A 13,304-nucleotide genomic window follows, 5' to 3' on the forward strand; every position below is an offset into this window, starting at 1 on the left:
GCTATATTGTAAAAATTCTTGAAAACAAAAATGTGGTTTTTGGACTTATGGAGCGTGCTTAAGGTTGTGGTTAGGGTTAGGTTTCAAATCAGTTTTATTGACTTTGTGGCTGCCGCTTTGCAGAGCTGCCTCAAAAACAAGTTACATTACGAAAAAAACGCTAACCTGCCTTCCAGGATTTACAAAAAATTCCACAATAAACTGTTTTGTTTTCATGTAGCTTATAATTAATACTATATCTGAAATAACAAAGCAAAAACTTGGGGCAATTGAGATATCGATAGTGACTAACAAATGTCACTCAATTACGATAGCTTCCAGTGTAATTTTGTAAATGCCAGATATCATGGTGCTTTCAAGACAACTAGTAACTCGGAGAAAAAAAACTTAGTCAAATTATGACGTCATTGATTTTCAGGTCGGAAAGTTGAAGTTTGAGGAAAAGATGCCCGAGTTTCCGATTTAGAATTCCGAGGTCGAAGACCTTTCAAAAAAAAAATCCCCGTCGTTTTTGCCAGTGGCCAGTTGTTTTGAATGCAGCATGGGCTGGAACGAACGGAGACAGACCCACAGTCCCCTCCAGAATTAATCGTGGGGGACAATAACTAACATCCACATAGTGGCGCACTGAGGTTGCTTATTAGCCCCCATAAACGTCTCATTCAAAAATCCCGTTATTCCCTTTTTTTTGCAAGGGGTACTTGCTATCAAAAAAATCGAGGGGGTGTGGCCTGGTATGTTCTGTACGTCTCCACGTAGTTGAGAAACGCTTTGCGTCAGTGTTGTGGCTTTGCGTCAGTGTTGAAGCAGAGACGGGGATCCCAGCGGCACGTTGTCGCTGTATGAGACAACTGCAGTCTCGCAGTAGCGAAAACCATATACTTTTCCCCCCGTCTTTTCTTTCATTAGAATTTCGTAAACGGTGGCGCGATGCACTCGATCATGTAGGATAAATACTTTTTACATTTTCATTTTTCTTTTTTTTATACTATACTGGATGTAACTACGAGCCTCTTTCGTCCCGCGGCGTTCCATTGATATTATTTTGTGGCATATTTAAGTGCGAACTTTCTGAAAACCATTGCTAGATAAGTCATCAGTTAAATAACTTATTTGAAGCCCTTGACGAAGACCCTGTTCTGTAACACTACTGTGACTGAATCATGAGGTGAGTAATGATCTAAGTCTTGATTAAAAACATTGAAGCAACATGATGCGAACATTTTATATTACATTCACACAGGTAACTTTTTGAGAGGCTATATGTCCAACAAACTTTCCAACCGGATGCGATCAAATGCATGTTATTCATTAGGATATTTGGTCGTTTAAATATAGGAAAAATGTTATTCTGTTCTGCATAAACAGCAAATTGCAGTGCAGTAATGTCGATGTGGATCTTGTCTCATTGAATGTAAAATAGCAAGGCATGTAGTGCGCAATTGTATTATCAGTGGCTGCTACAGAGCTTACTGAAAAACACATTTGTTTTGTATTTCAAACTGTGTCACACCTCCACACGCCTCCAGAAAGAAACATTTGCTCAGTTGTTGCAATCAATGCAGTAACGGGCAGGAGCAATAACCGCAAGTTGAATGGTTAAACCGAGGCTAATTGACCAGTGTACTTTCAGTCAACATGAATGTCAATTTGATCATAGCAATTTCCCATGCATATTGACAGAAAAAGACCCGTGGAAATGTTGCTAGGGTTGTATTCTACGTGCAATGGGCTTTAATTCATTGCGGATTTTTTTTTGCTGGTTAGACATTTTGCGATTATTCACGATGATAATGAATATCATTTATTTGATGTCACATTAAATTCAAACATCCGTTTTTTTCGTTGATGTTGACATTTGCATAGGGCTATGACGGTTTATTACGCAGGGCTTACGCACTAACTGACTTGTGCCTTAAAAAAAGACATGAAATGCATTGAACACATTTAATATCACACAATTCAAAACCTGTATTTAATATGTATGATGATTTCATTCTTAATGTTTTATTGGTCCTCTAAGGTCGTTCTTCCACCTATGTCACACTTGACTTGCTGATGATGACCACTGCACTTAGGTGTCCCATGTCGCTACAGTGCAGGTGTGTAGTTTACTGTAACCCCCGGATGAAACAAACATCTCAGATTTGCATGTTATAGTATACAATATTTACTCTTCCTCTATTTAAAGGGGTTATGTTGCCGATACAGATGTTTATAAATATAACAGCTTTGTGGCTGTTTGAAAAGGGCTCTCGTCGCGTTGCAACGCACTCATCACATTGTAGTGGAGGGAGTTGTCTGTGGGCTAGGGAGAGTTCAGATGTCAAGGCTTGGTCCACAGGCAGAGGGTGAAACACTAGGGTGACCCCTACCTAGTCAGATCCATTACTCTATGTGGCGGGGGCGTGGGGCGGATGAGGCCCCTCGAGAGAAAGGCCTAAATGAGGCCAGCTGCTGGCATCTCTCCATTAGACCAAGCCTCATCTAACAATGACTCTGGCTGCTCCAAGGAAATCCAGCGCTGCTGCAATTCTCAAATATATATATATATTTTTATCCATCTTTCTGATTGGTGATCACATTACTTACTGGAAATAGTAAATCGCTAAATTTCCATCCAATTGGTGACAGATTTTTTTCAAACTGGTTATTTGCGGATTAAAGACTTTGCGTGATGACGTAGTGCACATAAAAAAATAACTTTTGAAATTAACTTCCCATGTGCCGAATAAAAATAAAACAAAGTTAAATGGGTTTCCATCACATTGTCAACTCTACTGATGGTTTTGTCACAACTGTTGCGTTATATAGCACGTGCGCTCTAACCAACAGCTCACAGATACAGTGCGAGTAGGCTACCTACATGAGATTATGGATAAAAACGAGATTATTTTTATTTGTCAAACAGCAGCCAAGCATCAATCGTCATGTCACTAGAATAAGACCCCCAATATTTATCGGAAAGCAGCATCAAACCCATCACCGTGCACTTTCACCCCGCTACGAAGTTCATCACAATTGGTGTAATCTGTTGCCTAATAAACTGCCTGGTTTCCCGGGTCATAGTGGGAGGACAACACAATATATCACCGCGTGACTCCAAGTTTACTTTGATATGACAGTTATATCAATATTTGAGCATAAAGGCGTTTCCACGGCCGTTTCTCGCATGATTCATTTTACAGACACAAAAATATCCCACCATGTCGAACGAACAAATTCTCTGTTGACATTTATAAAATTGTTTCCGCATTTCCTTTTTCCTAAAAAAAAGGTTGTGCCTTTTTTCATGCGTCAAGTAATTCATCCGCATGGAATGGTTGGATGGAGACTTGGTTAGTGATAGTAAATGGTGGGTGAAATTGAAGTGGTCCTTTCTGTTTTGATTCATCAGACAACAAAGATCAGTGTCAAAAGGGGGGCTAGGTTATTAAGATGTGCCTGGTGGGTTTGTTCAACAGGTGTGAGGTGGTTGCTTGGGGTGACTGCTAGGCCAAGTTGCTGGCCTGACTGACTCATGACCATTTGTTGGTGTGTGTGTCAGGACAGACAGACAGCATGGAAGTTGTCTTTCTCCATGTCAACTGATCAGTCACTATAAGCCCAAAGACCTGTCAACATAAGACACCTTTCCCATGTCAGTGATGAAACCTGAACGGTCTGTTCCTTTAAAATTCCTCCCCCATTATGTTCTAAAATAGAGCCCCCAGTCAGTTATGCATCATGGGAAGTGAAGCACACTTGAGGTTTTATCGCTCCCGGTTGACGGTGAAGCAGCAGGCTGTGATGTGTCACAGTAACAACCTCTGACAGCCCTTTCCTTTTGAGGAGCCTGTTACTTTGACACGGATCCTGAGAAATAACAGCTGTGGAAATGCTGCTGGTATTTTGTTGTAAACATTTCTTGTTCAGGTTTTCCTGATGACTGCCACAATTGTATTCAGCCTCTGGATTCTGAACGGCCTGGAGTAACCCTCCGAATAAAAAAATCATTTAGTCCAAGTTTGTCTTGAGCCTAGCGACGCAAGTGGCTCATCAGACAGCAGTCAATAGGGATTGTGTGTGTGTGTGTGTGTCCACAGTCAGCCGTGAGTGAGCGGGAAACCCGGGCTTAATCCCAGATAGTGTGACCATGCAGTAATAATTGGACGTAATTTGTTTCATTTGATAGGGGACTGTCATAAAACGGTGGTATGAGTCTTCGGAAAATAGGATGTGAGGAAGAAGTTATGGTGCTCCATTGATTTATTTTGTCAATTTTCTCAGATTCTATCATCCACCCGACCCTCCACCCTCTGATCTCTGCTTTTCTCATCCCCCTCTACCTCCAGCTCTCTATCTGACTTATCGCTCAAATTTCTCCTCTGTTCACCGATAAACTGCAAACCAGCCTTTCTGTAAGCATTTTTTTTGGGGGGGGGGCTCTATCTGATGTCATTGCAGAGGAGTTTCATCTTTCACTCTGTGCACTTCACTTATCTCTGAGTGATTGTTCGTCCAAGCAAAGTGGACCCAGGAGAGAACTAATCACCACAGTGTTTCATCTCCCAGGATTAGGGCTGATTTACAGGAGACAAGTGATTTTGTGCTCAAATATGCTTACGTAATGTTTAATCCACTGACTGCGTTAAAACATTTTCGTCTGGTGTGTTTCCCCTCCTACCTGTTGTGTGTGAATCTAAGTTTAACTGGGCGTAAGTAAGCTGCTCTGTCTTTGTGTGTGTGCGTGTGTACACATTTTACTATACTTGTGAGTACCAGAAGTCCTCACAAGAATACTAAACCAACTAAAATTCAGAGAAGTGAGGACATTATGCCAGTTCTCAATTGTAAAAAGCTTATTTTAGTGTTATAATTAGGGTTAGTGTCGGAGGAAACACCTGGCGACCTAGTCAGCGTCTCTCTCTGAGCTCTCTCTCTCTCTGAGCTCTCTCTCTCTCTGAGCTCGCTCTCTCTGAGCTCTCTCTCGCTCTCTGAGCTCGCTCCCTCTCTCTCTCTGAGCTCTCTCTCTCTCTCTGAGCTCGCTCTCTCTCTCTGAGCTCTCTCTCGCTCTCTGAGCTCTCTCTCTCTCTGAGCTCTCTCTCTCTGAGCTCTCTCTCTCTCTCTGAGCTCTCTCTCTCTCTCTGAGCTCTCTCTCTCTGAGCTCTCTCTCTCTCTCTGAGCTCTCTCTCTCTCTCTGAGCTCTCTCTCTCTGAGCTCTCTCTCTCTCTCTGAGCTCTCTCTCTCTCTCTGAGCTCTCTCTCTCTGAGCTCGCTCCCTCTCTCTCTCTGAGCTCCCTCTCTCTCTCTGAGCTCTCTCTCTGAGCTCTCTCTCTCTCTCTGAGCTCTCTCTCTCTGAGCTCCCTCTCTCTCTCTGACCTCGCTCTCTCTCTCTCTCTGACCTCGCTCGCTCTCTCTCTCTGAGCTCGCTCGCTCTCTCTCTCTGAGCTCGCTCGCTCTCTCTCTCTGAGCTCGCTCGCTCTCTCTCTCTGACCTCGCTCGCTCTCTCTCTCTCTCTCTGACCTCTCTCGCTCTCTCTCTGAGCTCGCTCTCTCTGAGCTCTCTCTCTCTGAGCTCGATCTCTCTCTCTGAGCTCGATCTCTCTCTGAGCTCGATCTCTCTCTGAGCTCGATCTCTCTCTGAGCTCGATCTCTCTCTGAGCTGGCTCTCTCGCTCGCTCTCGCTCTCGCTCTCTCTCTCTCTCTCTCTCTCAGATCGCTCGCTCCCTGTCTCTCTCTGAGCTCTCTCTCTCTCTCTCTGAGATCGCTCGCTCCTTGTCTCTCTCTGAGCTCGCTCGCTCTCTCTCTCTCTGAACTCGCTCGCTCTCTCTCTCTCTGAGCTCGCTCTCTCTCTCTCTGAGCTCGCTCGCTCTCTCTCTCTGAGCTCGCTCGCTCTCTCTCTCTGAGCTTGCTCGCTCTCTCTCTCTGAGCTCGCTCGCTCTCTCTCTCTCTGAGCTCGCTCGCTCTCTCTCTCTGACCTCACTCGCTCTCTCTCTCTGAGCTCGCTCGCTCTCTCTCTCTGAGCTCGCTCGCTCTCTCTCTCTCTCTCTCTGACCTCACTCGCTCTCTCTCTCTCTGAGCTCGCTCGCTCTCTCTCTCTCTCTGAGCTCGCTCGCTCTCTCTCTCTCTGAGCTCGCTCGCTCTCTCTCTCTCTGAGCTCGCTCGCTCTCTCTCTCTCTGAGCTCGCTCGCTCTCTCTCTCTCTGATCTCGCTCGCTCTCTCTCTCTCTGAGCTCGCTCGCTCTCTCTCTCTCTGAGCTCGCTCGCTCTCTCTCTCTCTCTCTGAGCTCGCTCGCTCGCTCTCTCTCTCTCTGAGCTCGCTCGCTCGCTCTCTCTCTCTCTGAGCTCGCTCGCCCGCTCTCTCTTTCTCTGAGCTCGCTCGCTCGCTCTCTCTCTCTCTGAGCTCGCCCGCTCTCTCTCTCTCTCTCTCTCTCTCTCTCTCTCTCTCTCTCTCTCTCTCTCTCTCTCTCTCTCTCTCTCTCTCTCTCTCTCTCTCTCTGTGCTCGCTCGCTCTCTCACTCTCGGAGCTCGCTCTCTCTCTGAGCTCGTCGCTCTTTCTCTCTCTCTCTCTGAGCTCGATCGCTCCATCTCTCTCTGACCGCTCGCTCTCTCTCTCTGAGCTCGCTCTCTCTCTCTGAGCTCGCTCGCTCTCTCTCTGAGCTCGCTCGCTCTCTCTCTCTGAGCTCACTCTCTCTCTCTGAGCTCGCTCGCTCTCTCTCTCTGGGCTCGCTCGCTCTCTCTGGGCTCGCTCGCTCTCTCAGCTCGCTCTCTCGCTCAGCTCGCTCTCGCTCAGCTCGCTCTCTCTGAGCTCGCCCTCTCGCTCTCTCTCTCTGAGCTCGCTCGCTTTCTCTCTCTGAGCCCTCTCGCTCTCTCTCTCTGAGCTCGCTCGCTCGCTCTCTCTGAGCTCGCTCTCTCACTCTCTCTGAGCTCGCTCGCTCTCTCTCTCTGAGCTCGCTCGCTCTCTCTCTCTGAGCTCGCTCGCTCTCTCTCTCTGAGCTCGCTCACTCTCTCTGAGCTCGCTCACTCTCTCTGAGCTCGCTCTCGCTCTCTCTGGGCTCGCTCTCGCTCTCTCTCTCTGAGCTCGCTCGCTCTCTCTGGGCACGCTCGCTCGCTCTCTCTCTCTCTCAGCTGGCTCGCTCGCTCTCTGAGCTCGCTCGCTCTCTCTGTGCTCGCTCTCTCACTCTCTCTGAGCTCGCTTGCTCTCTCTCTCTGAGCTCGCTCGCTCGCTCTCTCTCTCTGAGCTCGCTCTCTCTCTGAGCTCGCTCTCTCTGGGCTCGCTCGCTCTCTCTCTGAGCTCGCTCGCTCCCTCTCGCTCTCTCTCTCTCAGCTCGCTTGCTCTCTCTCACTTCTCGCTCGCCTGCACTACCTGAAATACGATTATTTTGTCAACAGTATACTGCCCTGTCTCATATTGAAGTTAAAGAAACTATCAAGGCCCTTGAACAGGACATCAAGTCTATTGAATTGAAGCTGCTCACTCATAACGACCCTGGACTAGTCATGAACTTACAGGACATGAACTGAGGTCGTTTCTGCTTGAAAGAGTGAAGGGTGCCTTGATTAGGTCTTGTTTCGCTTCCCTGAAGGATATGGATGCTCCTAGCGCTTTTTTAAATTAAACCTAGGACAGTCGACATTGCAACGTAAACAGATGGTCTGCCTTCGTCTCCCTGATGGGAAGGTGACCACGGATGACAGTGAAATGCGTCAACATGCTGTGGATTTCTACTCGTCCCTCTATAAGGCGGAGGATTGTGACTCTCTGTGTACTGAACAGTTGTTACACGGTCTTCCTCAATTGGGACCTCAGAGAGTCGCATTGGACTCTGACATTACACTACAAGAGCTGTCCACAGCAGTTATGCAGCTCTCAACAGGCCGAGTCCCTGGCATCGATGGTTTACCATCTGAGTTTTATAAGCACTTTTGGGGGTCTATTGGGGAGGATTTTTCTGAAGTGGTGTGTGAAGTGGTGTGGGTCTCTTCCTGTATCCTGTCAACGTGCTCGCTCAATGTTGCCAAAAAAGGGGGATTTGTCTCATAAAAAAATTGGAGACCTGTTGCTTTGCTGTGCGCTGAATACAAAATTGTTTCTAAATGTCTCTCAAACAGGTTAAAAGAGTATCTGGGATTGTTGGTCCACAAGGACCAGTCCTACTGTGTACCTGACCACTCTATTGTTGACAACTTGTTTCTGATAAGAGATGTTTTAGACATTTGTAAACTGTCTGATGTAAATGTGGGTTTACTTTCTTTGGATCAGGAGAAGGCTTTTGATCGTGTGGACCACCAGTACTTGTTTAAAACAATGAAAGCCTTTGGGTTTGGGGATGTTTTTCTGTCTTGGATGAATTTACTGTATGCTGTGGCCTCGTGTATGGTGAAGGTGTGGGGTGGTTTGAGTTGCCCCTCCCCTGTCCAAAGGGGCATCAGGCAGGGATGCCCAATTTCAGGGCAGTTATATAGTCTGGCGATTGAACCAATGCTTTGTTTTTTAAGAGCGAGTCTTACTGGTTTCTCTGTGCCAGGTGTAATGAAGGGTCCCACGATAGCACTGTCTGAGTATGCAGATGACGTAACAGTTTTTATTACAGGGGGTGAAGATGTTAAGGTTCTCTCAAACACTCTCTAAAGGTGTATGAGGGGGCCTCCTCAGCTAGTCAATTGGGGAAAGAGTGAAGCTCTGTGGGTAGGTCAGCTTCAGGTTACCAGGGGGGCTTCAGACAGGGTCCGTTCCACAGTTACCAGGGGGGCTTCAGACGGGGTCCGTTCCACGGTTACCAGGGGGGCTTCAGACGGGGTCCGCTCCACGGTTACCAGGGGGGCTTCAGATGGGGTCCGTTCCACGGTTACCAGGGAGGCTTCAGACGGGGTCCGTTCCACGGTTACCAGGGGGGCTTCAGACGGGGTCCGCTCCACGGTTACCAGGGGGGCTTCAGACGGGGTCCGCTCCACGGTTACCAGGGGGGCTTCAGACGGGGTCCGTTCCACGGTTACCAGGGGGGCTTCAGACTGGGTCCGCTCCACGGTTACCAGGGGGGCTTCAGACGGGGTCCGCTCCACGGTTACCAGGTCAGCTTCAGATGGGGTCCGTTCCACGGTTACCAGGGGGGCTTCAGTGGGGCAGAGATGAGATGAAGACTTTGAGGGTTTTTCTAGACTCTGACTAATTTGATCTGATTTTGCAGCCACCAACGGGTCTGATACAAGAGCTTCAGAGGACCCTTGTCAATTTCTTCTGGTCTGGACAACACTGGATTAAAGCTGCAGCCCTGTACCTGCCATTGCATGAGGGTGGGCAAGGCCTGGTGGACATTTTCTCTAGAATCATGGCTTTCCGGCTTCAAGCAGCCCAGAGACTGTTGTACAGAGACGGTTCTAGCTGGGTCGAAACAGCCTACGCACTGATGAGGAGAGCGGGCTGTTTGGGCTTAGACAAGCACCTTTTCCTCTTAAAGCTGGAGGGGGGTGATTTGACTGGCCTGACTCCATTTTATGAGTCTGTTATGCAGGCTTGGAGAGTCCTTGTCAAGTCCCATAAAGCCTGCACGCCACCAGGGATGTGGCTTTTTGAAGAGCCTCTTTTTCACAACTGCCATCTAGTCCCGTGTTCTGGTTTCAGCTAGCCTACGTTCATGCCTGTTATGCTTGGGGTGTACCAAGCTGGGTCATCTGATGCGGAGCAGGAGCAGATCGTTGGAGGAGCTGGGAGAAAGAGCGGGGATCCGATCATCTCGCCTACTGAGGAAGGTCGTCGCTGAGGTCTGCAACTCCTTGCCAGTGCTTCATCTGCAGTATGTGACTGACACTTCCAATTCTGATCGGTGGAAGGAGGGTCTGGATTATGTGTTTCCTGCACTGATTGTTAAGTGCTGCTATGAGGGCATTCGAGGAGGATGTGGGGATGCTGCTTTCCTTCAATACCCCAGAGCTGGGGGAGTTCAAGGAGGTGGGAAAGAAGGCCATGTACAGAATATGTGTAAAGGTGTCCCATACCTCTTCCCTGGAAGGGGTAAAATCGACGAGGTGGGTGGGTGTGCTTGGTCCAGGTGCCTCTCCAAAAGGCTGTTGGTGATCATTATACAAACTGCCTATTGATAAGAGGACAGCTGACCTCCAATGGAGGATAATACATGGAGCTATAGCCACCAACATCCATCTGGTACACCTGGACCCTACTGTTGGGGAGGGGTGTCCATTCTGTGTCTGGTACACCTGGACACTACTGCTGGGGAGGGGTGTCCATTCTGTGTCTGGTACACCTGGACCCTACTGTTGGGGGGGGTGTCCATTCTGTGTCTGGTACACCTGGGCCCTACTGTTGGGGAGGGGTGTCCATTCTGTGTCTGGTACACCTGGACCCTACTGTTGGGGAGGGGTGTCCATTCTGTGTCTGGTACACCTGGACCCTACTGTTGGGGAGGGGTGTCCATTCTGTGCCGACTCTGAATCTCTGGCACATCTGTTTTTACTGTGTCCCAGGTTGGTCGGGATGATTGACCTGATCACTAATTGGTTCTCAGCGTTGGGAGAGGTTTTCTCTTCCCAACTGCATATATTTGGGCCAAAGTTAGTTAAAAGGGTGTAGTTGCGTTGCTTAATTTTGTGTTAGGGGCAGAAAAATTAGCGATACGGAAGACCCAAAACTATTCGGGGACAGGGGTCTGTGGATGTGGTGGGAATGCTGGAGATAATGTTGGCAGCGAGACTGAGGGTTGAGTTTGCCTATTATAAACTTGTCAACAATATTGATCTGTTTATGAGTATATGGGGTATGCAGAGGCTGTTGTGTTTAGTTACTGTGGAGGAGGAATTTGAGTTGTGTTTTTAACTGTGTAACTGTGGTTTTGTATGAGTATTTATTTTTTGGTGGGCCCCCAGACCCAATAAAGATGATTTATTGGGCTCGATCGCTCCCTCTCTGAGCTCTCTCTCTCTCTCTGAGCTCGCTCTCTCTCTCACTTCTCGCTCGCTCTCTCTCTGAGCTCGCTCGCTCTCTCAGCTTGCTCGCTCGCTCTCTTTCTCTCTCTGAGATCGCTCGCTCTCTCTCTTCAGCTCACTCTCTCTCTCTCTCTCTGAGCTCGCTCTCTCTCTGAGCTCACTCTCTCTCTGAGCTCTCTCTCTCTCTGAGCTCTCTCTCTCTCTCACTTCTCGCTCGCTCTCTCACTTCTTGCTCGCTCTCTCTCTGAGCTCGCTCGCTCGCTCTCTTTCTCTGAGCTCGCTCGCTTGCTCTCTCTCTCTGAGCTCGCTCACTCTCCCTGAGCTTGCTCGCTCGCTCTCTCTCTCTGAGCTCGCTCTCTCTCTCTGAGCTCTCTCTCTCTCTCTGAGCTAGCTCGCTCTCTGTCAGCTCACTCGCGCTCTCTTTCTCTGAGCTCACTCGCTTGCTCCCTCTCTGAGCTCGCTCGCTCGCTCTCTCTCTCAGCTCGCTCTCTCTCTCAGCTCGCTCACTCTCTCTGAGCTCGCTCACTCTCTCTGAACTCGCTCGCTCGCTCTCTCTCTCAGCTCGCTCTCTCTCTCTCTGAGCTCTCTCTCTCTCTGAGCTCGCTCTCTCTCTCACTTCTCGCCGCTCTCTCTCACTTCTCGCTCTCTCTCTCTGAGCTCGCTCGCTCTCTCAGCTTGCTCGCTCGCTCTCTTTCTCTGAGCTCGCTCGCTTGCTCTCTCTCTGAGCTCGCTCACTCTCCCTGAGCTTGCTCGCTCGCTCTCTCTCTCTGAGCTCGCTCTCTCTCTCTGAGCTCGCTCTCTCTCTCTGAGCTCACTCTCTCTCTGAGCTCACTCTCTCTCTGAGCTCTTTCTCTCTCTCTGAGCTCGCTCTCTCTCTCTGAGCTCGCTCTCTCTCTCTCTGAGCTAGCTCGCTCTCTCTCAGCTCGCTTGCGCTCTTTCTCTGAGCTCACTCGCTTGCTCCCTCTCTCTGAGCTCGCTCGCTCTCTCTCTCAGCTCGCTCACTCTCTGAGCTCGCTCACTCTCTCTGAGCTCGCTCGCTCTCTCTCTCTGAGCTCGCTCACTCTTTCTCACCTCGCTCGCTCTCTCTCTCTCTCTGAGCTCGCTCTCTCTCTCTCAGCTCGTCGCTCTCACTCTCTCTCAGCTCGCTCTCCCTCTCTCCGAGCTCGCTCTCTATCTCTGAGCTCACTCGCTCTCTCTCTCATCTCGCTTGCGCTCTCTCTCTGAGCTCGCGCGTTCTCTCTCTGGGCTCTCTCGCTCTCTCTCTCTGGGCTCTCTCTCTCTGGACTCTCTCTGAGAGGCCTGTGGTGTAAATGGTATCCTAAATGTAAATGATAAAATAAGCAGACCACAAATTCCAGTTGGATATGTGTCGACAGCAACCTTTGGAAAATCCCGATGTTAGGTACTATATTTATTGAATATTATATGAGTCCTGTCCTCTAAATTAAAATGGCCAATTTTGGAAGCAACAAATTAACTTAATTTCACAGACATCCAATTATATTTCAATAAAATAATGTTTCAGGAATGCTAATATTATCAGTGTTCTAACTACAGAAATGATTTCAGAGCAATCTGAGATGGTGGGTGTCATGACTTGCTGAAATGACATGGAATGACCCCCCCCCCCCCCCCCCCCCCATCAGTTGACTCTTAATCATGTGACCCCTCGCTCTGTCCAAATGCACCTAGGGCTAGAATCACTGCAGTACCCATGTGTCTGGAGCTGTGCACTCTGCAATACTCTGCTACAATTTTCTGTGTGTTGTTGTGCTTGCGTGTGCATCTGTGTTAGCAAATCCTTTGCATAACTCTGCATAATATTCTGGGTTCTGGGTGCTTGGACATGTGTCTGTGTCTTTTCTCCCTTTTTCAGTTGAAGCTCATTAAGGAGAGACTCATCAGCAGCACAGCATTGAGACTAGCCTGCTGCACGGCCCTGCCACTACACATGGAGACATTTAAAACGTAAAGTTGTCATTTGTGAGGAGCTTAGGGCCAGTACGGGAAGGGGGCGGATGTATCTGTGCTTGTATGGAGGAGGACACGGATGAATATACAGACCCCGAACACATTGGAAACAGCATTATTGAAGCCTCCTCTCTATTCGCTCACAGTGCCTTCAGAATGTATTCACACCCCTTGACTTTTTTACAGCCTGGATTTAAAATGGATTAAATTTAGATTGAGATTTTGTCACTGGCCTACACACAATACCCCATAATGTCAAAGTGGAACTATGTTTTTCAAAAATGTAACAAATTAATTAAACATGAAAAGCTGAAATGTCTTTAGGCAATAAGTATTCATGACAAGCCTAAATACGTTTCGTAGTAAACATTTGTTTAACAAGTTGCATGGACTTTGTGTGCAATAATAGTGTT

At 48.3% G+C, this 13,304-nt stretch overlaps 1 protein-coding gene across 3 annotated transcripts in view; it reads left to right on the forward strand.

Moving 5' to 3' along the window:
* Positions 1–814: 814 nt before the first annotated feature.
* The window catches only part of LOC139407170 (protein enabled homolog), a 158,625-nt gene continuing 146,135 nt past the window's right edge, over positions 815–13,304 (forward strand). For 2 of the 3 annotated variants that reach the window (XM_071150690.1, XM_071150693.1), the window contains exon 1: positions 823–1,168. In XM_071150690.1, coding sequence (XP_071006791.1) covers positions 1,164–1,168 — 5 coding nt within the window. In that variant the 5' untranslated portion in view covers positions 823–1,163. Of the gene's footprint in view, positions 1,169–13,304 lie in introns of all 3 variants that reach the window. The other variant, XM_071150695.1, reaches the window with a different exon arrangement.

The sequence above is a fragment of the Oncorhynchus clarkii genome, chromosome 4 (genome assembly GCF_045791955.1).
Source record: "Oncorhynchus clarkii lewisi isolate Uvic-CL-2024 chromosome 4, UVic_Ocla_1.0, whole genome shotgun sequence".
Classification (NCBI taxonomy): Eukaryota; Metazoa; Chordata; class Actinopteri; order Salmoniformes; family Salmonidae; genus Oncorhynchus; species Oncorhynchus clarkii.